Source organism: Schistocerca piceifrons, chromosome 1 (assembly GCF_021461385.2).
Source record: "Schistocerca piceifrons isolate TAMUIC-IGC-003096 chromosome 1, iqSchPice1.1, whole genome shotgun sequence".
NCBI classification, from domain to species: domain Eukaryota; kingdom Metazoa; phylum Arthropoda; class Insecta; order Orthoptera; family Acrididae; genus Schistocerca; species Schistocerca piceifrons.
The window spans coordinates 166,279,953-166,305,546 of NC_060138.1; the positions used below are offsets into that span (position 1 = coordinate 166,279,953).

A 25,594-nucleotide genomic window follows, 5' to 3' on the forward strand; every position below is an offset into this window, starting at 1 on the left:
AATGGCAAGAGACTGCTATTTGTTGTCACTTACACTGCTGTTTTCTTTGATAATGATCAACAAGAACCAAATAATAGACTGCGTATAATAGAACATGTTCTCAACGAGAGTTAGGCGAAAATTTTTCTCCGTTTGAAAATCTTTGCGGCCGCTTCTTTAGTACGTCAAATTCTGCACAGAAATTAGAGTCGTCTTACATTTAAAAATCTAGTCAGTTGCCGTGCTTCATTTCTGACTGTATCACTATTAGGCATAAGAATAATACGAATATAAACATGACACGATAAGTATATTCTTCCGCGTTTGCTGTTGTCTCTAGTTTCGTAGTTTATTAGGCAGTCGTAGTTTATTAGGCAGACAGGATTTAAATGAGATAGCAAGAAACACGAAAGAATACATGGCAAAATGTTTATATTCGTATTACTCTTATGGTGAAGAGAATACTGCATGTGATTCAAATTTCATCAGGTTCCTATTAGCAACCATCTCTCCTCACAAGTAGGAAAAAGTTCAGAATGTAGAGCTGGCCATATTGACAAACATCCCAAACAGTCTTGCCAGTCGGATTTTCGTAGTACATTGAAATTCTGCTACATTCGAAGATGAACAATACGGAATTTGTATTATTCCGTTGGATAATGTATGAAAATGCAGTGGTCGAAACTCGGGGCGGAGGAAAAAAGCTCGTCTTCCATCTTTTTTTAAAAAAAATTTATTTACTGACTCATTGGTTTTGGCGCCAGTATTTATTTTTGTGCCTACAAAGCATGCCTGTGTAGCGCTACATATATTCGACTGTAGAAGTTAGTTGTGGTGGCACCTACCAACATTTTTCAGAACTTTCGCTTGCTTTGCACTCGATTCTACGCCGCAGGCGGTTTTTTGGATTACAAAAACCGGAAAAAAAGTGCGGCTTAGATTCGAGTAAATACGGTATCAACAGTATGTGTCTCATTCAAGGCAGGGCAGAGATGGGCTCATTTATGATGGATACAGGTGCTTCAAGACTGGATAATCAATTAGTCCAAACTCAGACTAGAATAATGTGGTTCTGGTATTGGAAGACATCACAATGGAAGGTTACACAGAGATGTATATCTCAGCTTGTACTTCAAAGAAAACTTAGTAGCCAGAAGTAGACAGACTGTACCCAGCTCCATGGGCAACTTCGCAGAGGTGCAACTGCTGCAAATGTACTCTTATGTACAACAATTCCCATTCATGTTGAACTCAAGACAGTAAATTTCTTCGGAGTGAAAATTTTACCCTCTTGATCGGCTGGCAAGACAGCCAGTTAATAATAATATAAAATAAGTTTGGTATGTATTGCACAGAAATTGCAGCCTTTCAGGTGTTACAAGGCGTTTTTCCAAACTGTTACACAGCTCATTCATAGGAATGGCATCAATTAGCAACAGAGTCCTTGGAACACCAAACAGAGAATACACCATGTCATAGCCAAGCATTCATGGAAGCTACCATACTGCCAATTAAATGACTGAGCTTATCTATCATGGATACTGTAAAAAACGTGACTGTGTAGTAACTGAATTTAATATGGTCCTTAATAGGGTGTAAGATCACCACAGATAGCAAAACATAATTTGCAATGTGGTCCTACACTGGCCACATGTTGGGTAAGGATGTGGTCATCCTACAATACATCAACCAAATACATCTTGTATGTGCTCCATGGGATTTAAGTCAGTGGAACAAGCAGACCAGGCCATTCGCCATATATCCTCATTTCAAGAGCTGCTCCATCCATGCAGTTCGACGTGGTTGCACATTGTCATCCATAAAATGAACTTTGAACTGTACGGACTTCTGGAAAGATGGACATAGGAAAGGAGTAAAATGTCACAACAATACTGGGTGTACTGACTTCCAAAAACACACACACACACACACACACACACACACACACACACACACACACACACACACGTACCGTGGAGCATGTGCGAGATGTGTTGTGAAGACATACTGCAGAACGTCCACATGCAGCAGTGAACATCCAGCAGTTGTCAACCTTGGAGGAATTCCTTACCTATCTTGTGGCCAGCATGGGAGCACACTGCACAGCATGCATTGCCATATGTTGTGACCACACGTACTGTCAAGAACAACGTCCCCCATATGTAACGTTCAGGATACCATCATAAATTGTGATGACTTCAATGTAATTATTGCCTCTGAATATTTCATTTCTGTTCATCTTACTGTGTATTTCTTTCAGTTACCTTCTATATTATACTGTAGCTTGTCTTTCAATGGACCAGTATGGTCCAAGTTTCACCACACTGACACATCATGCAAAAGTTACTTTTCTCCTGAAGTTTAGTGCACCACTGTAGTTTTTGAGTCTTTTCAAGCTCATCCTCACTGTTGTTGTATAGCACATGCTGGATACTCCCAGAGTTATTTATGGTGATACTAAGTGCTCATAGTGAATAGTGATTAATCCGCTGGCCAAAAGGCAATAAAAATTGGAGTTGCCACTGGATATTAACAATACTACAAGGAAGAAAAATTTTATTTTTGTTGTTGAGAAATATAAGCAGCAGATCCAAGACAGAAAATAAAATCTTTTAATAGTGAAGTGGAACAAGATGAATGTAGGCTGGAACCAATGCGAGGAAACTGAGTTAGCAATAATGTAAAATTTATTATAGTTTAGTAAAGAAAGGTGGGGAAGAAATGAAAAGGAAAAAATCTTTGAAACCTGTCACATGGAAAGTAATATATTTCTGAATCAAGTTGACTGATAATGTCGTAACTTATGAAAGTATGTTACCTGTTACCAAATTACATCTTATCATCATGTAATGGAAAAGATATGTTTTCCTACCGCAAATCAGTTGCAGATATGTTAATGAAGCCAACACCAGGATATATAAACACAGAGATAAGGAATTAGTGAATCACTGGCACTGAAAATGCATCATTAATTTGAAGGTAGATTAGATGCTTGCTGTATACTGCCTTTATCCCATACCCAGCACTAGCAGACTTGGTCCAATCTCAGATGCTTATCAGTCCTTTCTTAACTTAAGCCTTACTAGTTTCCTCTTTTACTCAGGCCAATTTTTGATTTTAATTGCCTCCAGGTATCTGACCCCATCATATATTTTGAAAATAACCCAAGTTTGGCAATCATACGTACTCACTCCCATGATAACAAAAATTCTGATAGAAAATTTACCACATGGTACCAGTTTAATTCTAAACTATGTTTACTGCCATCTCGATACTAACTACTTCAATGAAATCCAATACTGAATAATGAAAACGGAATGGAGATTATCAGTTAAGTGAGTAACAGTACGAGGCACAGGAAAGGAGAATATATGCAAGGACGAAGTACACACCGACAAAGAGAACTGAGGTTGTATGTTCAGTGAAAGGTTACTGCAGTTCTTCAGGAAAGGATCTATTGATTTAAAAAGACAGTACCCCTAGAGACATGACGTACTGAGTGGAATAGTTAAGCCCAAGCATTCTTGTCAGGGAAAATTCACAAGGAAAGCAGCTTTATAGAAACTGAAGTGCAGCAAGGCAATAGTGAGACTGTTATGAGTGTGTGCTAAAACTTCTATATCCAGGGAGCCACAGATAGTGTAGATCCTGAGTGTCAAGTTCTAAAGAGATGACAACTGGTTAAAACTAACATTCTGTAATGTCTCAGTCATTAAGAGCCAGCACTGATGACATCTAATACCACAGCAGTGCATATTATCCCATACTGAACTGTTCCTTAATAATACCCTGTTTATGAAACTCAATTTCTTTACAGAGATGAATGTGTGATGGCTAAGATTTAGATTACTGTGTTCCATCACTCGACCTGGTACTGAAAGTAAAATTTCTTTCCTCGCCACCTAACCAAATATTTTGATTCACTCTATGTTAAATATGTATCTTAAATAAATATAAACCAAATTAACACACAGTCCTTGAATGTTCCACACTTGGTACATAGATCTCCCTCAACTAATCACATCACTATAGTTTTTTTATTAAAACTGAAATTATATGAGAGTAAAAGATTAGAAGTAATAATACATTATTACAGTAGGCAAGATATTTACAGAAGTTGATATGATCACATTTGGATAATGTTCCTTACATGTTCCAGTAGTTATTTAAATTTTACAGGTAAGCCACAATACTTTTTTGTGTCTGTTCATTCACATTTAAAGATGACAAATATTAAATAAACTGAAAAATTCTTAATCTTGGTCACATTTTGACTTATTTAAACATTTACCAGTTTCAACTTTACAAGCATCATTACATGTTAAAAAGAGCAGTGACATGCAAGAAACATGTCAATTTACAACTACATTTCCTTTTCTCTGCTCTCTTTAAAACCTGAAGGTCATAGATCTGATGCCACAAAATGTTTAAATAAATCAAAATGTGCCAAGACTATGAATCCTTCCAGTTATTTATCCATCAACACCATTAATTTCCTCCATAGGACCATGCGATCTCTTTTCACAAAAAATATTTTCTGAAAGCATTTCACTTTATTTAATTATACAGATAATGACATCCACATGGTCAATATTTCTGTTGTGAACAGGAAATCCTCCCTTTACAAAGAATTTTATAGTAAGGTTGAAAGCAACTGTTTGAACAAGAAATTATTACCTGTCGTATTAGCTGAATATGTTCCTCTCTCAGTTTTGTGTACACCTCCTTTAATTTCTGAAACTTTTCCTCTATTGTTTTGGCCTTCTCTGTAATACAAGTAATACAATAAACAAATGAAAATGTAATTTAATCTCAACAGAGAAAATAATAAACTGATTTTAAGATAGTAAATTGTTTTACTTTCTGTTTCCTGGTATCTTGAAAAATCCTCTGTCTGCTGAAGTAGGTCATCCTTCAGCTGTTTTTCCTGAAGAAGTTCACTGTCCTGGAAAAAAAAAAAAAAATAGTGAATCCCTTTACATCAATAAACAATGCACTAGTTACAAAGATCATGTGAAATTTTTATCAAGCAGTACACTGCTATTGTGACTCAAGTTGTAATATATTTTTATAATTATAATAACTGTCCTGTGCTGGCCAACTATACTGTCTTGTCCCGGCCGACCATACTGCCCTTGAATGGGGCGATAGGTTGAAATGGGTAGATGGGCGAGTGGAGAAACAAGGTGAGGAATTGGAGAAAGCATTGGAGTATGTTGGCTGAATGCTTGGAGAAGATGTAGCAAGTGTACTGGACAGGAATATGGCACCAGTGAACTGCATGGAGAGTTGTGGGTAGTGCATAATGAGGTGGAGGGGAAGGCAGGACTGAGAAACAGGGCTGCAGAGAGGAGTGTGAATGTAGACCGAGTAATGTGGAGGTCATGGGGAAGGGGTGGAGGTCCATGTGGGACAGAGGCTAGCAGAGATCGAGCCCAAGAGGATAACAAGATTACTGTCTTGCAAGGACAATTCTCATATACATATTTTAGAGAAACAAGGGGAAATGATCCTCATAGCTTGGGTTGTGAAGTGGGCACTGACATCTAGCATGTTGTGTTCACCAGCATGCACCGCAATTGGCCACAGTTTGTCAGTGACCGTTCATTTCTGCACACAGCTGATTGGTGGTCATGCTCACTTAAAGTTCCTCTAATACGGTAGGTGATGATGCCTGTGACAGGACTGGACTGGATGTTCTGGGTGGGTGCATAAGACAGGTCTTGCCCCTGGGTCTTCCACTGGGGTACAACCCATGTGGCAAGGGGTTGTTACTAGGTAAGGATGTACTAGCATATTTTGCAAGTGAGTGGGTGGCAGAATACCAGTTTGGGACGGGTGAGAGGATTATAGATAAGATTTTTCCCATTTCTAGTCATGCAGATACTGTTGACTGTTAGGGCCTTAATGTGGACACAGGTTTTTATGGAGCCATCAAAGAGGTAGAGTTCAACAACCACAAAGAAAGCATACTGGGGCGAGGGGAAGTGCAACAATCATCGATATTAAAATAAACGTCTCTTAACTGTGGAACCATTCTACAACTCACAGTGTAAATTCTTTTTATGTTTTCAATTCTCAAACTGTGAAGCGATTTTTGACAGATCCTTCAGCCACCTTGTGTGTGTATTATTTTCACTTTTCCTACATCTGCTTCAGATGTTTGCTTCATGCTTTTTCCTCTAACTTACACTGATGTGACAAAAGTCATAGGACACCTCCAAATATTGTGTCCTATTGCCCAGCACAGTGCAGCAACTCAATGTGGCACAGACTCAACACATCCCTGAAAGTGCCCTGCAGAAATATAGAGCTGTGCTGCTTCTACAGGCATCCATAATTGTGAATATGTTGCATATGCAGGATTTTGTGCATGAACTGACCTCTCAATTAAGTGCCATAAGTGTTTGATACGATTCATGTCAGTCAATCTGGGCTGTCAAATGATTCGAGTGTCCAGAATGTTCTTCAAACTAGTCATGAATGGATGCGAATGGTCAAAGTAGTTGAACAGAACCATTTTCTATCAATGATCAGTTCAGTTGGACCACAGGACCCAGTCCATTCCATGTAAACACAGCTCACACCATTATGGAGCCAGCATAAACTTGCACAGTGCCTTGTTGCCAACTTGGGTCCTTGCCTCTGCAGGGACTGCCCCAGACATTAACCCTGCTATCAACTCTTACTAACTGAAATCGAGACCCATCGGTCCAGATCACAGTTTTTCAGTCATTTAGACTCCAACCATTGTCATCACAAGCCCAGGACAGGTGCTGAAGGCAATTTCATGCTGTTATCAAAGGCACTCGTATAGGTTGTGTGCGGCCATAGCCCATTAACGCCAAATTTTGCTACACTGTCTTAACGGATAAATTCCTTGTACATCCTACGTTGACTTCTGTGGTTATTGTCTGTTAACAATGATAAATCTACACAAACACCACTGTTCTTTGTCGTTAAATGAAGGTTGTCAGCCACTGCGTTGTCCGTGGTGAGCTGAACTTTGGTATTCTTAGCACATTCTTGACACTGTTGATCTTGAAATACCGAATTCCTTAATAAATTCCAAAATGGTATGTCCCATGCAACCACCTCCAACTACTATTCCACTACAAAGTCTTAACTCCCATCATGTGGTCATAATCACATGGGAAACCATTTCACATGAATCACCCGAGAACAAATGACACCTCCACCAATTCATACCTTTTGTACATGAAACTACCAACATTTGTGTATGTGCATGTCACCTCAGTGTACACCAGGCAATTTTACTTCCAGTATTTCCAAAATTGTTTACCCATGTTTTTCACTCATTTACAACCCTTTTCCCCCCTTACAGCAACATTTCATTCTCAGGCGGTGCCTGTTCTATCAATCTATGTTGGTCCAGAAAAGTATTCCTACCTGTAGTCCCACATCCTGTTGTATAAATGCCACCTGACCCATACAATCTCCTCCTCCTCCCCTCCCTGCTTTCAAACATGCCAGCCATAAAAATTACTTTTTCTGAACACCACCACTCCTTTCATGACAACCTTCAAATCTTCAAAGCCTGCCTGTCCCTATCCATCACTAATCTACCACTGGACAAACAAATCACGAAACAAGCTCCACATCACCTCTGCTCCCTTCAGAAAATTCTTTTAGCAAGCAACCTTAACTACCTGCACCCCATCTACCAAACTGAAATCACTGCCATAAAAATTGTGAGCAGCAGTCTTTGCACCACCCCTAAACATTTCCAATTTACTGACATCCAACACCCATTTTGGAATATCAGTTGCAAACAATACCTATCGTGCCTCAAGTGAACTGCCTCATCAAACCCAAGTAGGACTTGGGCCCTGCCTTGCTGACTTCCTGCATATCCACATAGCCCAAACTCCTTCCCAACATCCCTCAAAACATACGACACAAACCCAAAACACTGTTGGCAACCTATTTAACAGCATTATCAATCCTACATAAATTTCAGTCCTATCCAAAGATTTATTTTCAATGTCACACTTGCATTCAAGCACCTCTCAATGTGGTATTCCATTCTTATGCAATATACATACTTCCAAACCTTACCACATGAATCATACCCCTGCAGTAGATCCATATGCAAGACCTATCCAATGCAAGCATCAAGCACACCCTACTCCAATCCCTTTACAATTACAGTCTATCCAGGGGCAGGGTCACCTGTGAAAGGAGCCGTATCATAGACAAGTTCTGTTGTAACTGATGTTGTCATGGGCTGAGTTAACTGTCCAGTGGCAGAACATTCTGCTGAGCACAACATACTCAGTTCCAATGGTTGCTTCACAGTCCATGCCATCTGGATCCTTTCCCAACACCAACAGATTCTCAGAAATACATAAATAGAAATTATCCTTCAAGACATTCTTTATTCCTATAATCTCCCTGGCCTAAATCACCACCCTCTGTCCCAAACCAACTTCCACCGCTGCACTCACACCCACCTACCTCTCACAGTTTACCTTCTTCCTTTGTTCTACTCCTGTTAAGTCACAGTGTCCCATACACAACTCTCCCTACCTGTGCCAGAGCAAGCTCAATGGTGCCACATTCCCATTTCACATACTTGCTGCCTCGCCCCCCCCCCCCCCCTCGACCCTGACTCCTTTCTGCCCTTGTTACTCCACTTAACACAGTTCCTCACACCAGTTGGTCTGTATTTCTGGCACAATGTAATCAGCCAGTACAGCATGTGCATTTCTATTACCTGTGAATACTGGTTTAACAATAAAGCTCAGCAGTTTTGTTTATGTACCAAGCAATGCCTCAATCATACGACACACTTTTAATGCTTCCAATTTGTATATTTTTATAATCTTATAACATATCAAAACTAATGCAGGTCACTGTTTATCAAGGAAACAGCAAATCACCCAATGAAAGACGGTTACTCGGCTGAAAAGTTAAAATGAATTAACAAGAGCCTGAAGATCGGCTTGGAATGGCGGAACCACGATTTTCCACCACAAATAAAACAAACTGGAACCATCTTGTCATATATATTAGAGCTTTGTCACTTAGCCACCACTACACGAAAATTTATTCCAAATAAACTACATATATTATGTTTGACTGAAGAAATGTATGCTAATTTTACTCTCAATACTGCAAAGAAATATGTATGGATTCTGATGTCCATATCTTAATTCAACAGTCACACAATACTAAATACTAACCTCCTGCTCCACTGCCATTATGAAATTTCTCTTTGTGGCGTAACACCTTAGTGCAACAGTATCACTGAGGTTCCCTAAGTGTGTTCACTGGGTTTGTGACCCCTTCTTTGTGTGGCTCACTACAGAAACTTACAAGGTCACTGAAGCATGAGAACCGTTGACAATTGACAATGTTTCATCACTAAGCAGATAAAATCATCTATCACCCCATGTTCCTCTTCACTGAGGAATAACATCCTACTGACCTGGAGTTTTAAGCATTTTATATTAGTTCAGATGCGAAAAACATTAGGGATAATGTTCCCCATAACAACAGTGAAAGGTGCAAACAATATCTTTGTTGTCTACAGTGATTTATGGAAACAATTACCAGAATTTATCCGAAACCCATTCTTATCATATAAGGAGGTATATTCTCAGCTTGTCTGATCAAATGGGAAGCAGTTGATACAAGCGATTGACGTGGAACTCTACAATGGCAAGGACGCCTTCCATCTATAAATATGGACATCACATTTCACTTAGGGACATGGTAATGATTGGAGGTATTTTATATGAAATTACCACAATGCAGAGTACAGATGGTAGAAGACATTGTTTACAGTGGGGTAATGTGTTTTCTCCCAGGATTACACAACTGGAAATATAATTGAGGCATTTCACCATATGAGTTCCAAGAAGATGTTTGCAGATACATTAAATTATTATTCAAAACAGTCAATGACTGCCAGAATTAGTGTTCAGTAACATGTCCCACACCAATGTCTGCTCAAAGTGTACTCAGCTGAGCTAAAGAATCCTAACTTCTCAAGCTGAAGAATAATATCCGAACCCCGCACAGCAACTAGGATATATGAAAACTTATTTTCATGCTGCATCATGGTGTTGCAAATATCTACCAAAATAAATAAATAAGTAAAAAATTTAACTGTCGATAATCTTTAATGAACCATTGTGCTGCACATATACTAAAAACGAAGACAAGGGACAAGGGGATGAGAAGAAGCAACCCCCCTCATTTTCCTATTCACCAGTACTTACCTTCTTTGCAATTCATATGGTTTTCATTTTTTTAATATTCACATTTCTTCTATTTTATCTGCCAATACAGTTAAAAAGGAATGTTGTCGTATCTGCTACTTTCAACTGTAACTGGCTTTTCTTATATTCTCTCTGGGAGACAGAGTCTCCAGTTTGTACCAATCTCAATGTCACAGCAAGTGCAGTGATTCTTAGAGAATGCTAGACTACACTGCCTCAAACACACAGACCAAAGCGGGTGAATGAGCAATCTTGAAAACAAAACAGCAGGTACCTCAGTACATATTTTTACCTCTAAGTCAACACACAATGTAGCAAATCAAATACTTCCAGCAGATTATTCTGTGCTGTGGCTTACTCATCCAGTGAAGATAGACACATCCAGTAATTTATATTGTACACTGCCACTAATACAATGAAATATTTGAGTCGAAACAAGGCCCCGGGAGTAGACAACATTCCATTAGAACTGCTGATGGCCTTGGGAGAGCCAGTCATGACAGAACTCTACCATCTGGTGAGCAAGATGTATGAAACAGGCGAAATACCCTCAGACTTCAAGAAGAATATAATAATTCCAATCCCAAAGAAAGCAGGTGTTGACAGATGTGAAAATTACCGAACTATCAGTTTAATAAGTCACAGCTGCAAAATACTAACGCGAATTCTTTACAGACGAATGGAAAAACTGGTAGAAGCGGACCTCGGGGAAGATCAGTTTGGATTCCGTAGAAATGTTGGAACACGTGAGGCAATACTAACCTTACGACTTATCTTAGAAGAAAGATTAAGAAAAGGCAAACCTACATTTCTAGCATTTGTAGACTTAGAGAAAGCTTTTGACAATGTTAACTGGAATACTCTCTTTCAAATTCTGAAGGTGGCAGGTATAAAATACAGGGAGCGAAAGGCTATTTACAATTTGTACAGAAATCAGATGGCAGTTATAAGAGTCGAGGGGCATGAAAGGGAATCAGTGGTTGGGAAAGGAGTGAGACAGGGTTGTAGCCTCTCCCCGATGTTATTCAATCTGTATATTGAGCAAGCAGTAAAGGAAACAAAAGAAAAATTCGGAGTAGGTATTAAAATTCATGGAGAAGAAGTAAAAACTTTGAGGTTCGCTGATGACATTGTAATTCTGTCAGAGACAGCAAAGGACTTGGAAGAGCAGTTGAACGGAATGGACAGTGTCTTGAAAGGAGGATATAAGATGATCAACAACAAAAGCAAAACGAGGATAATGGAATGTAGTCAAATTAAATCGGGTGATGCTGAGGGAATTAGATTAGGAAATGAGACACTTAAAGTAGTAAAGGAGTTTTGCTATTTAGGGAGTAAAATAACTGATGATGGTCGAAGTAGAGAGGATATAAAATGTAGACTGGCAATGGCAAGGAAATCGTTTCTGAAGAAGAGAAATTTGTTAACATCGAGTATAGATTTAAGTGTCAGGAAGTCGTTTCTGAAAGTATTTGTATGGAGTGTAGCCATGTATGGAAGTGAAACATAACGATAACTAGTTTGGACAAGAAGAGAATACAAGCTTTCGAAATGTGGTGCTACAGAAGAATGCTGAATAGGATTGGGGAGAAGAGAAGTTTGTGGCACAACTTGACTAGAAGAAGGGATCGGTTGGTAGGACATGTTCTGAGGCATCAAGGGATCACCAATTTAGTGTTGGAGGGCAGCGTGGAGGGTAAAAATCGTAGAGGGAGACTGAGAGATGAATACACTAAACAGATTCAGAAGGATGTAGGTTGCAGTAGGTACTGGGAGATGAAGCTTGCACAGGATAGAGTAGCATGGAGAGGTGCATCAAACCAGTCTCAGGACTGAAGACAACAACAACAACAACAACAACAACAACAACAACAGCAACATGAATTATACAAAAATGGGGTAGGCATGCATTATACAAAAATGGGGTAGGCATGCATTATACAAAAAAAGGGGTGGGTGTGCATTATACAAAAACGGGGCAGGCATGCATTACACAAAAATGGGGCAGGCATGCACTACACAAAAATGGGGCAGGCATGCACTACACAAAAATGGGTCTGATAGAAATGGTTATGCAAATGATCAACTGAAGACAATTGCCTTCAGTTCAATTTTACACACAAGTCCACCAAAGTTAACCCTTCTAATGAAGCTATTATTCTCTATAGTCTTCAGTCCAAAAAACCTTTGTTGCTAGTTGGGTCTCCAAGTCCATTATTCGCTCATTCAATTGTTCCACAATCCTTTTGTGCTCTGCTGTTAGTCTCTGAATTTCTTGACGAAGGCGTGCTATTTCCATATGTAGGTGTTCAATTAAATTGTCCCTGTAACAAGAAATTGATTTCACTAACAATCTCCATTTTGCTTATATTGTGACAAACCATTGAAGAACGTTATACAAAACAAAATGTTAACATGGTACAGAATCACACAATGGAAAATCCAGGATGGACTGTAACAGTACTATGAAAAGGATAGTTGCTAATCACCATATAGCAGAGATGCTGAGTCACAGATAAGCACAACAAAATGACTGTCAGAAAGTGAGCTTTCGGGCAACAAAGCCTTCATCAAAAATACACACAGACGCAAGCGCAACTTACACAAATATGACCACAGTCTGGCTGCTGAGGCCAGCCCTTAAACAGGAGTACCTGGTGGGAGAGGTAACTGGGTGGTGGGGAAGAGGAGGAACCTGGGTGAGGAGGGGAAGCAATAGCGGGGTAGGGGGTGGGGTGGGGGGTGGGGGATGGGGGATGGTAAAGCGCTGCTTGTGGGAATGTACAGGGGTGAGGTAGAGATATGGCATGGCAGATAGGCGCAGTCGGGAACTCAGACGGAAGGCGGTGGTAGCGGAAAAGGGGAGAAGTACAAGACTGTAGGTATGCTGGTGGAATAGAGGACAGAACAGTGCTGGAACGGGAAAAGGGCAATGACTTATGAAGGGTGAGGCCAGGAGGATTACGGGAACATACGATGTATTGAAGGGTGATTTCACACCTGCAAGTCACATCCCACAGTGGGGTATCGAAGCCAGTGACAAATGCTGAACATGATGCTGAGCCATATGTCAGACTCCTATAATCAAGACGGGACAGGATCAGTGTTATATAAAGCTGCAGAAGAACAGTGCAGTCTGATCCCAGCTTGTGTTACTGGGGCAGTTAAGTGCATTGAGATGTAGCCAGGACTTATGCTTAAGCTGGTGAAAAAGGAGAATCCACATCAAATATGCATCAAAGTATAGTTCTGGTTGTGAATGAACAGTACGTCAACAAAGGTGCACGACATGAATCTTGGGAGCTGAAAAGTGAAAGCCATAGTTGGTAGTCCATGACTGCACCTTTCGAATGGCGCCCTGCAGTCAGCATTCAGCAGGACCCACACTAGAGGTGCAATAGTCAAAGCGAAAATCAACTGAGTACAAGAAGGGTGATACTGGATACCCCATAGCTGCTGCTAGACAGTTGATGGCCACTAGAAAGAGAGGGACACTCAATACAGAGCCCTGCAGGACCTCATTCTCTTGGACAGGGGTGTACTGGGACAAGTACCAATTTGAATCCACAACGTACAGTGTGACAAGAAGTTCTGGACAAAAATTGGACTCTGGCCTCCAGAGACCCCACTCATGTAAGGTAGCAAGGCTGCAGTGTCGCCATGTGATGTCAAAAGCCTTTTATAGGTTGAAGAAGACTGCAATAAGGTGTTGAGATTGGTCAAAAGTTGTCCGGATGGCAGACTCCATGCTAATCAAATTAGTAGTAGTGGAACGGCCTTAACGAAAATGGCCCTGGGACAGACCCAGAAGGCCCTGCGATTCTAGGAACCAACACAGCTGCCGGCTCACCATGTGTACCAGACAACTTACAGAGTACACTGGTAAGACTAACTGGGTGATAGCTGCTCATCACAAGGTGATCTTACACAGTTTCAGTACTGGTGTGATGATGCTCCAGACATGGTTGAAAATGATAAGGAGATAACACTGACAATGTGCCGATAGGCATTTAAGAATGCAGTCTGGACCTGTGGCTGTTTCAGGCCACAGAGCTAAGGGTTGGGTTGTTGTTGGGGAGGGACCAGACACCGGGTTCATCGATCTCATCGGATTAGGGAAAGACGGCGAAGGAAATTGGCCTTGCCCTTTCAAAGGAACCATCCCGGCACTTGCCTGGTGCGATTTAGGGAAATCACAGAAAACCTAAATCAGGCTGGCCGGACACGGGACTGAACCGTCGTCCTCCCGATTGCGAAAGGGCTAAGGCACTAAGGAATTCTCATTCACTGAATGGAGCATTAAACGGCTCCAGGTGGCAAGTAATGAAAGATAAGTGCATAAGCTCCACACGCTGTTTGATGTCACAAAAGGGCGGTTGAAGGTCCTCAGATGCAAAGGCTTGAGCATAATACAGAGAAAAATGTATGGTGACTGTGTCTGTGTTAGTGAAAACAGCAGACTTCAAGGAAATACCAGGTACACTTGCAGGGGACTGGTATACGTAGAGTTGCCTGATCTTCACCCAAATCTGTGAAGGAGGTGTATGTAGTCCAATGGTTGAAATGTAATGCTCCCAGCATTCTCGTTTCCGTTACTTTATTAGGTGGCAGACCCAGTCATGGAGCCATTTAAAGGTAAAGAGGTGACCCACTGATTGATGCCACTTACGGAACTGGAGAGCCCATCTAAGATATGAGAATGCAGGATTTCTTGGTGAATATCAATGCTAAAATCTTGTCGGGTTGACAGCAGTGTCAATGCGTCATTCTCCGGAAACGTTTCAGCAAGTTTCTTACTTGCTATCTTCAGGCGAACTGCCATGTTCACATCTCATCCGGACCTTTATAGCCACTGGACCATGAGCTTATGGATAGGATGTCACAAGTGTGTGAACTACAGCAGTACGTCCTTGTTGCGACACCACTGCAAGAACATGAGTCTGCTGAGAAAACTTGCCTTCTTGATCTGAAGCCTGCATTCTCATATAACGCAACTCTATGGGGAGGACATACAATGCAGCATCAAGTCGCTGCAAAAACTCTGGATCAAGAAGGAGAGTTTGCTGAGCAGACTTGTGTTCTTGCAACGCTGATGGGACAAGGACGTACTGCTGCAGTTCACTGTGACATCCTATCCATTAGTCAATGGTCCAGCAGCTACAAAGTTCTGGATGCGACATGAACCCAACACTTCGCCTGAAGATGGCAAGCTAGCAACTTGCTGAAACGTTGCTGGAGAACAATGCATTGACTCGGCTACCGGAGAAGATTTTATCACCCATCTGTGATCTCTAATGGCCTTTGCAATTTCTGAGAGGCACTAAGGTACTGTCTTTCCAATGGGGATCCAGAATAATAGGGGATCACTAAGTCATCCAGTGATAGTATGGCTGCTGTTGCATCTTGGACAGCCATGTCAATAGCTTCATTTAGCAAAGAGGTAAGAATGACAGTGGAGGTTACAGCACCCCAGTTGGTGTTTTTGATAGCCCATATAGGTGGGTGTCCGGGGGAGTGATGCTGACAGACAGACAAGATTGGGAAGTGGTCACCACCACATCGCCCCAGTAGCTGAGTGGGAGAAGACCATGGCTGCAAACAGAAAGATCAATGGTCAAGTGAAGTTTCATGTTCCACATTGAAGTGTGTTTGGCAGCAGTATTCAAGAGACAAAGGGAGAGATCTTCCAGTAAGTTCTTGATATCCTTACCACCAATGCAGACAATACATTCTGAGGTACATCACCATCTGGAGGGAGAGACACATTACAGATGGTAAAATCCTGAAATGCCCTCCCCCAAACAGCCACAGCCACAGCCCCCAAAGTCGTATCAAGAGGCAAATGTTCATTATATACAGAGTCCAGAATATATTTCTAACTCCACCCGACATCCTACCATAGTCAGCATGATTCTTAAAATATCCCTGGTAGCCACAAAGAGCAGGAGTCCATGTTGCTGGAAACTAAGTTTCCTGAAGGGCAATGTAGAGCTTAAGAGACATTGTAGCTCAGCCAGGGGGTGGATAAACTCATTACAACTCCACTGCAGAATCATGCTGTGGATATATTGTGAGGGCATGAAGAGACCAATGAGGCAGGTTAAGCTCCAGGGTCACTTGCTACCCCTGTTGAGACGTTATGGTATCAATACACAGGTTCTGAGACACACGGTGTGGTGCTATCTGGAGCCTCACAGGCTGCCGGGATCGCTTCCTCAGCCACAGAAGCGGAACATGCGTAAAGCAGTTGTGTGAGGGCCAGCAGGACCTCCTCCATCTTGAAAGACCTTTTTATCTTTCTTCTCCTTAATGGGTTTAGATGACTGGGAAGAAGGTTGTGAAGCCGCACACAGCCATTGGCCAATACCTGGTTGCAGATTGGTAGGAACCTTTGAGGGAGAGTGTCCTAAGGGATTCCTTCCCGGTGGGAGAATCCGGATGAGGGCGATGCGTGTCTGGCTGGGGGAATGGAGATGACATCCCCAGTAGATAAGGAGCCATTGCTCCCAAAATGTGTGTGGGGGAAGCAGCAGGAGGAGAGCCACCAACCATCAAGGCGCAGGCAAGGTTGAGCAGCTGTAGCACGTCACTGTCACGCGTGCAGGCGAAGAGGCTCACACTTTTTCTTGGTCTCTTGGTATGTTGGTCTGTTCAGAGTCCTATGTCCCCCCCCCCCTCTCCTTCTCCCTCCCTCTCCCTCTCCCTCAGAGAGAGAGAGAGAGAGAGAGAGAGAGAGAGAGAGAGAGAGAGAGAGAGAGAGAGAGTGCAGTCTGGTGAACGAGGAGAATGGTCTCTCAACAGTTGACATATAAGGGGAGAGGGACACAAGAAACATTCACCTGCAACTGTCCTACACAGTCCTTACAGACTGGGCTCGCATTGCAATGTGAAGACATGTCCGAATTTCATGCACCTAAAGCACCACAGACAAGTACATTGTTCTGAAAGGATGTCAAGTGCAGTTGAGCTACAGCAGCAAATCATTAACTTAGCAATTTATGCTGTATCTGGCGGCTCTGTTGTCTTAACAAATCTTCCTGTGCTGTGATATAACGCAATCCACTTAGTTTCACAATTTAAAGTGGTGTTATACATTCATTGTTATTATTATTATTATTATTATTATTATTATTATTATTATTCTTATTACTATTACTATTATTATTGTTGTTGTTCACCTGAGCAAAATATAGCTTTGCTGGTGTGTCACTTTAACTTGTCCCCTTTGATAGATGAAATAACCTAGAGCAGAAAAGTGACACCTCCTTCCTGTACCAGTCTCAGATTGAATGCAAGTCAAAAACTGGAAGATACTGAAAAATGATGCCTAAGTTTTCATCATATTCAAACTGCCTACAATAAATAAAGAGCCAGTAATCCAATTTTTATCTGTTAAAATCATAGAAGCAGCAGCCAGTTCAGGCAACCAAACAAGGAGTAGCAGAGACTTAACGAAAGCAGTAGCGGAAGTGGAGCTAGAGAAAAAGTCTTCATATAGACGATCTGCATAAGTCAAGGAGACATTTCAAACAATTTAATGCACATAAAGATAAAACATATTTCCAGGTAAACATTCTAAGGGATAACTTCAGATATTAGTATGTTAAAAGACAACATTATGAAAAGGATAGATTGCTACTCACCATGTAGTGGAGCTTTTGAGTCAGAGACAACAAAAAGACTGTAAGACAAGTAAACTTTTGGCCAAAGGGCCTTATGAATTAGACAAGCCCCCCCCCCCCTCCCACACACACAAAACTATTCAACTCGCATACACACAACTGCAAGCAGCAGCGCATGATAGGAATGCTTACTGTCTGCTACGCAACACCTCTATTATATAGTGAGTAGCAATCTTTTCTATTAACAATGTCATTCTGGATTTTCCAGTATGTTCAGTCCATTTATACAACTTTATTTGGTAAAATTCATTTCTATTGCAGTTGTGGTATGAAACTTGAGTGTTTCTAAAAATAATTTTCATTCACAAAGTAAAACAACACATTGATAGTACAACAATTATTCAAATGGTCACTGGATCACTCTTAAGTAGCCTACATACTGCAGGCCAGCCAGCTAGAGAAATTACTTTACCAAAGATCTGAAGGAACTATAATAGCAAAATGAACGAAAATAGATGCAGTCTCCTAGATTATTAGCTATATGTAAAACCACATCTAGTTATAAGAAAACAATTGTCACCTTTCTGCTAGTACATCTGGCGATATGGAACCATTTCGACTATGTAAATCCAATAACTCTCCAGTTGATCCCGTATCAGTAGTATCAATCAGGGTACCATCAGTAGACTCTGTTTCATGAGTACTCTCCTCTGGTGGAAGCACTACGACTGGTGTCACATAACTGCGAAGATCGGCTTCCACTAAGAAGTTCGGTGGTTTCTACACGCAAACATAATTTATAAATTTCTGCTGGGTGCTAACCACACTAATTAATAATTCAAGTAATATTTACTTTCAACTAATATGCACATATTTTCTGTTACTGTTTAATTTAACAAATAATTAATAACAAGGTTTTCACTAGTACATTGGTTTGTAATGTATTACATTAAACTGATATCTAGGTTTTACTATGAAACATGCTTTTGTTGCACATTTTTACTATGTTGTAGCTGTATTTCTACAACATAATGAAATTGTAATTCTGATACATTATTTTTGTCACAGCACCAATAAGAAAACAAATATAAAACTATTGCAGTACATGGAAAGACCTTTGTTTAAAATTGAAAGCACAGTTTAAATTTCAAACAGTGTTCCTAATGTCACGAAGAGCAGCACCTGTGTACTAGCAATTCATTTGATTTCTCAACTGGTTGCTCTTATTCATTTGACCCATGATCTAATTTTAAAGTATATATTAAAAATAAAATGCTGTAATTAACACCTTTCGACCTGACATCATATTGACACTCCAGTTGTTCCAGTGCATAATCATTTTTATTGCTTGAAAAAGATTATATTCAGTACGCTAAAGCAATGCAAAGCTGTGTAATATTACAGATAATAATACACAGTGTCACTTTTGTTGCCCTATTATGTACATATTACCGCAAGTCTTAAGACAATGTCCACAGAGCAAAGTAGAAGTAAAATGTCAGTGTGGGATAACACAGAGAGCACAACAAGGGGTTTAGTTTCACTACATGGTATTCACACTTGCCATTTAACCACTCTGAATGTTCAGATCTAAACACTCACCAGACATAATTTCACTGGCAAATAAACTCAATTTTCCAGAAACTACAATAGATGGTCACAGTCATCACAGCACTAGATTTCCAATAGCCATTATACACAAAACTATAGATCATTTTAAACATACACATATAAAAGACAATCAACTTGTGGAGAGAAATGTTTCAGATTTGTTGCTGCTGCTGTTCTCCCATCTCATCACTATATCTCTCAAGCAACTTAATCATTCCTCCAATTTCTTCCTTCTATTATTAAGCAATAAAACATATTTTCGCTTGAGAGATATAGTGATGAGATGGGAGAACAGCAGCAGCAGCAACAAGAACAGGAAGAAGAAAGCCAGCAACAGCAATGAGGAGGAGGAGGAGACCAATTTCTTGAGTTTTGCTATCAGTTGGAGAATTATTGTCGTTCTCTGAATCAGTTGTGCAAGTGTTAAACAAAATAAACAGATACCTGGGTGTCATATGATGTGTTGTGTCCATGTCAACTTTTTTTCTTGGATTAGAAATAGCACTTTGTAAACCCAATTAGCAAGTAAATGTAGTACACTGCAGAACCAAGACCAAGCCACCTGTAACTGCTTTGGAGGGGTATGTGTGTCCTTGAAACTTGAGGAAAGAATTCGAAAACTAAATATTAGTGAACTGTAGAAGTATTTGGGATTAGTATCCAAATTATGTATTATATTTGGGATAGAAGCTGGTTGAAATTAGAAATAAGCAGTGGCAACATTTTAATTTTGAATAGAATATATACATGAAACTTATGACAGACATCAATGCCAGTAGCAAATTCCTTGCTGTTAAGAACTCACTAGTCCACACAATTTATAAAATACTACTCCTAAACCAGTGGACCAATTTCAACCAATCTTTTTTACACATGTTACTTACTATCCGGAAAAAAATACTGTGGGAGTAAGAACCAGCAACCATGTATTGAGGAGGGGTGATAATATGGAGACAGACAGGGGGAGCGAGGGGGGGGGAGAGGAGGAGAGGGGCGGAGGAGGAGGGGGGCAGAGGAGGAGGGGGGCAGAGGAGGAGGGGGGCAGAGGAGGAGGGGGGCAGAGGAGGAGGGGGGCAGAGGAGGAGGGGGGCAGAGGAGGAGGGGGGCAGAGGAGGAGGGGGGCAGAGGAGGAGGGGGGCAGAGGAGGAGGGGGGCAGAGGAGGAGGGGGGCAGAGGAGGAGGGGGGCAGAGGAGGAGGGGGGCAGAGGAGGAGGGGGGCAGAGGAGGAGGGGGGCAGAGGAGGAGGGGGGCAGAGGAGGAGGGGGGCAGAGGAGGAGGGGGGCAGAGGAGGAGGGGGGCAGAGGAGGAGGGGGGCAGAGGAGGAGGGGGGCAGAGGAGGAGGGGGGCAGAGGAGGAGGGGGGCAGAGGAGGAGGGGGGCAGAGGAGGAGGGGGGCAGAGGAGGAGGGGGGCAGAGGAGGAGGGGGGCCGAGGAGGAGGGGGGCCGAGGAGGAGGGGGGCAGAGGAGGAGGGGGGCAGAGGAGGAGGGGGGCAGAGGAGGAGGGGGGCAGAGGAGGAGGGGGGCAGAGGAGGAGGGGGGCAGAGGAGGAGGGGGGCAGAGGAGGAGGGGGGCAGAGGAGGAGGGGGGCAGAGAGGGGGCGGAGGAGGAGAGGAGCAGAGAGGGGGCAGAGGAGGAGAGGAGCAGAGAGGGGGCAGAGGAGGAGAGGGGCAGAGAGGGGGCGGAGGAGGAGAGGGGCAGAGAGGGGGCGGAGGAGGAGAGGGGCAGAGAGGGGGCGGAGGAGGAGAGGGGCAGAGAGGGGGCGGAGGAGGAGAGGGGCAGAGAGGGGGCGGAGGAGGAGAGGGGCAGAGAGGGGGCGGAGGAGGAGAGGGGCAGAGAGGGGGCGGAGGAGGAGAGGGGCAGAGAGGGGGCGGAGGAGGAGAGGGGCAGAGAGGGGGCGGAGGAGGAGAGGGGCAGAGAGGGGGCGGAGGAGGAGAGGGGCAGAGAGGGGGCGGAGGAGGAGAGGGGCAGAGAGGGGGCGGAGGAGGAGAGGGGGTGGAGGAGGAGATGGAGGGAGGGAAGGAAGGACATACACAAGCTGTGGATTTAAAGAGAGCTTGGGTAATTTGCATATTGATTCATTGTCAAAGATGCACTGATAAGGAAAGAATACAGTTCACAATCTATTCACTGGAAGAATGTATGACAGTGTTAAAGATCAGTCTTCTCTAAAATTTATGTTTTAACTGTTGGGAAGACAATCCACTTGTGAGAGAAATATTCCGAACTTGTTGCCAGCAAATAGACCTCACCTTTTAGAGTCAATGAACACATGTATGTTAAACAATGACTGCAACACTATTGTGCCACAAATACTGTAGTTACTGATGTCAAGTGAGAAGTTCATAAAGGTGGGGATATATTTCTCCACAATAAGTGAAACAAGAAATGAATTAAAAACTATCTCAGCAGCTAGTAGCAAACATTCAGCTTTCAGGGCACAACTTTATTTATCCAATCATACTGACACCCCCAAGCTTTCAAACAGTTCAGTCACATAATACACAAAAGGACACGGGAGCACCAGACCTACTGAGTGATGATGAATTTCAGGAAGCAAGCAGTTCTTTGGTTAACTAGTGATGATATAAAGATACACACACATGCCTGTTTTGCAACAACAAAAAGTAAAAGCTTTAACTTTTTCCATGTTAATGTATAGACCCCCCCCCCCCCCCCCCCCCACACACACACACACACCAACCAACCAACCAATTAATTAAAAAATGGTTATGACAAAAGTTGGAACCAAATGAACATTAGCTGATAGCTTGTCATCTTACATTTAATGGGCAATGAATTGGAAGGGTGGAAGGGGGGGGGGGGGGGGGAGAATGAGTTATTCACATCTGAAACAAATGTGGAAACTGACACTGTCATCCTTGTTGCAGTCAGAAGCCACAGCAGTACCTTAAATTTAGTGGAGACGCCAATCTGCATAAAATCAAGTTAGTGATATAGTAACTTGAAAACAATCTGTCTTAACATCAAAACTGGAAGTTAACATACCCTTATGTTATAAGAAAGATGACAAAAGAGGGCCAACAGAGGGAAGATGATAAGCAGATTGTCAAGAGGTATGTAGTGAAAATATTATGTCAAGACTTTGGAAGGTTTTTATACTACTGTTGAGAGTACAACACAATAAAGCAAAGAAGCGAAATAAAACAATATCAGTGAAAACCTGAAAAAAAGAAACCTGAAGCACATACTAAATATGTTTTCAGAAGGATATAAAAAATACATGGGCATAGAAGGTAATGAGAAAGTCAAACAGGAATTATGAAAAGAAATTCAATACTAAAGCTAAGTGGAATACTGACTATGATGGTAAACAGTATCTGACTTACACATAAATGTACATTAATATTGCAACTTATTCCTTTAATCATTTTTACTCACCTCTGGCAACAATGTAATTTGTATAAGGGACTTGAAGTATTGCATTGTATTTGCAGTAAGGTAGAACTGTCTCAGCTCTTTAAATTGCTTAAGAAACCTCTCTCTGTGGCCACCCAGTGTATCTGGTGGTAAGCCTAAAAAAATTGTACATGGTTTAGTGAAATATATAAAACCAATGAGCTTGTAAAAGCTGCAGTGAGATTTGGCGTGTAAGTCAGATAGATATATTTTGAGCATAGGTCTAAAACTTATTTGAAGAGATCTCTGCAGGATGTTTTAGAATTAACACCAGATATAATCCTTACTATATAATTCTATATAATAGAGGGAAACATTCCACGTGGGAAAAATATACCTAAAAACAAAGATGATGTGACTTACCAAACAAAAGCGCTGGCAGGTCGATAGACACACAAACAAACACAAACATACACAAACATACACACAAAATTCAAGCTTTCGCAACCAACGGTTGCTTCATCAGGAAAGAGGGAAGGAGAGGGAAAGACGAAAGGATGTGGGTTTTAAGGGAGAGGGTAAGGAGTCATTCCAATCCCGGGAGCAAAAAGACTTACCTTAGGGGGAAAAAAGGACAGGTATACACTCGCACACACACACACACATATCCATCCGCACATACACAGCCACAAGCAGACATTTGTAAAGGCAAAGAGTTTGGGCAGAGCTGTCAGACGAGGCGGAAGTAAAGAGGCAAAGATGTTGTTGAAAGACAGGTGAGGTATGAGCGGCAGCAACTTGAAATTAGCGGAGGTTGAGGCCTGGTGGATAACGAGAAGAGAGGATATACTGAAGGGCAAGTTCCCATCTCCGGAGTTCTGACAGGTTTGTGTTAGTGGGAAGTATCCAGATAACCCGGACGGTGTAACATTGTGCCAAGATGTGCTGGCCGTGCACCAAGGCATGTTTAGCCACAGGGTGATCCTCATTACCAACAAACACTGTCTGCCTGTGTCCATTCATGCAAACGGACAGTTTGTTGCTGGTCATTCCCACATAGAAAGCTTCACAGTGTAGGCAGGTCAGTTGGTAAATCACGTGGGTGCTTTCACACGTGGCTCTGCCTTTGATCATGTATACCTTCCGGGTTACAGGACTGGAGGAGGTGGTGGTGGGAGGGTGCATGGGACAGGTTTTACACCGGGGGCGGTTACAAGGGTAGGAGCCAGAGGGTAGGGAAGGTGGTTTGGGGATTTCATAGGGATGAACTAAGAGGTTACGAAGGTTAGGTGGACGGCGGAAAGACACTCTTGGTGGAGTGGGGAGGATTTCATGAAGGTTGGATCTCATTTCAGGGCAGGATTTGAGGAAGTCGTATCCCTGCTGGAGAGCCACATTCAGAGTCTGATCCAGTCCCGTAAAGTATCCTGTCACAAGTGGGGCACTTTTGTGGTTCTTCTGTGGGAGGTTCAGGGTTTGAGGGGATGAGGAAGTGGCTCTGGTTATTTGCTTCTGTACCAGGTCGGGAGGGTAGTTGCGGGGTGCGAAAGCTGTTTTCAGGTTGTTGGTGTAATGGTTCAGGGATTCCGGACTGGAGCAGATTCGTTTGCCACGAATACCTAGGCTGTAGGGAAGGGACCGTTTGATGTGGAATGGGTGGCAGCTGTCATAATGGAGGTACTGTTGCTTGTTGGTGGGTTTGATGTGGACGGATGTGTGAAGCTGGCCATTGGACAGATGGAGGTCAACGTCAAGGAAAGTGGCATGGGATTTGGAGTAGGACCAGGTGAATCTGATGGAACCAAAGGAGTTGAGGTTGGAGAGGAAATTCTGGAGTAGTTCTTCACTGTGAGTCCAAATCATGAAGATGTCATCAATAAATTTGTACCAAACTTTGGGTTGGCAGGCCTGGGTAACCAAGAAGGCTTCCTCTAAGCGACCCACGAATAGGGTGGCGTATGAGGGGGCCATCCTGATACCCATGGCTGTTCCCTTTAATTGTTGGTATGTCTACTTCGGTATTCTGAACATAGTAACCTTCTATGTTGAATATCCTCACTAATTCTATACCTCATTAGTGGGTGTAATGTCTAGAATAAACTAATTTCTTCATTTAAAAATCACCTGGAGCCACAACCGGGCAGTCTACAAACTCTAAAGAGCGAGAGATCACGTTTTCTGCCGCAGAAACAATTGCACTAGTCACTTGCTCAACCATCACATCAATGTTACCGTGTGGGGGAGATTCAGTGGCGACAACAGAGGTGAAAGTTTCCCAGTCTGTCTTGTTCAAAGCCCATCTGGGCAGGCATCCGTGTGCCTGATGCTGGGGCAGTGACAGGAAGATGGGGCAGTGGCCACTATCATACAGGTCGTCATGTACTCTCCAGTCGATAGATGGGAGAAGTCCTGGGCTGCAAATTGATAAATCAATGGCTGAGTAACTACCATGAGCCACACTGAAATATGTGGCGGCCCCAGTATTGAAGAGACAGAGGTTGAATTGCGACAGTAAAGTTTCGACACCTCTGCCTCAGCCAGTAAGCACGGTACCACCCCACAAAGGGGTTATGGGCATTAAAATCTGCCCGAAGTAGGAAAGGTTTAGGGAGTTGACCAACCAGTGCAGCTAATACACTCATGGGTACTGCACCATCTGGAGGAAGATATACATTGCAGTCAGTTATATCCTGTGTTGTCCTTATTCTGACAGCCACAGCTTCAGAAGGGGTTTGCAGGAGCACATGTTCACTACAGACCGAGTTTAGGACATAAACGC

General features: G+C 42.3%; 1 protein-coding gene across 4 annotated transcripts in view; it reads right to left on the minus strand.

The window, feature by feature from the left end:
• Positions 1–25,594, minus strand: part of LOC124789301 (huntingtin-interacting protein 1) — a 523,418-nt gene that overhangs the window by 55,010 nt on the left and 442,814 nt on the right. For all 4 annotated transcript variants that reach the window (XR_007016111.1, XR_007016110.1, XR_007016107.1 and 1 more), the window contains exons 7-11: positions 22,858–22,991; positions 18,429–18,628; positions 12,412–12,550; positions 4,840–4,924; positions 4,657–4,745 (exon numbers count right to left, since the gene is read on the minus strand). Coding sequence is in view for 1 of the 4 variants with exons in the window: in XM_047256618.1 (XP_047112574.1) it covers positions 4,657–4,745; positions 4,840–4,924; positions 12,412–12,550; positions 18,429–18,628; positions 22,858–22,991 (647 nt within the window). In the remaining 3 variants the exon portion in view is untranslated. The remainder of the gene's footprint in view (positions 1–4,656; positions 4,746–4,839; positions 4,925–12,411; positions 12,551–18,428; positions 18,629–22,857; positions 22,992–25,594) is intronic.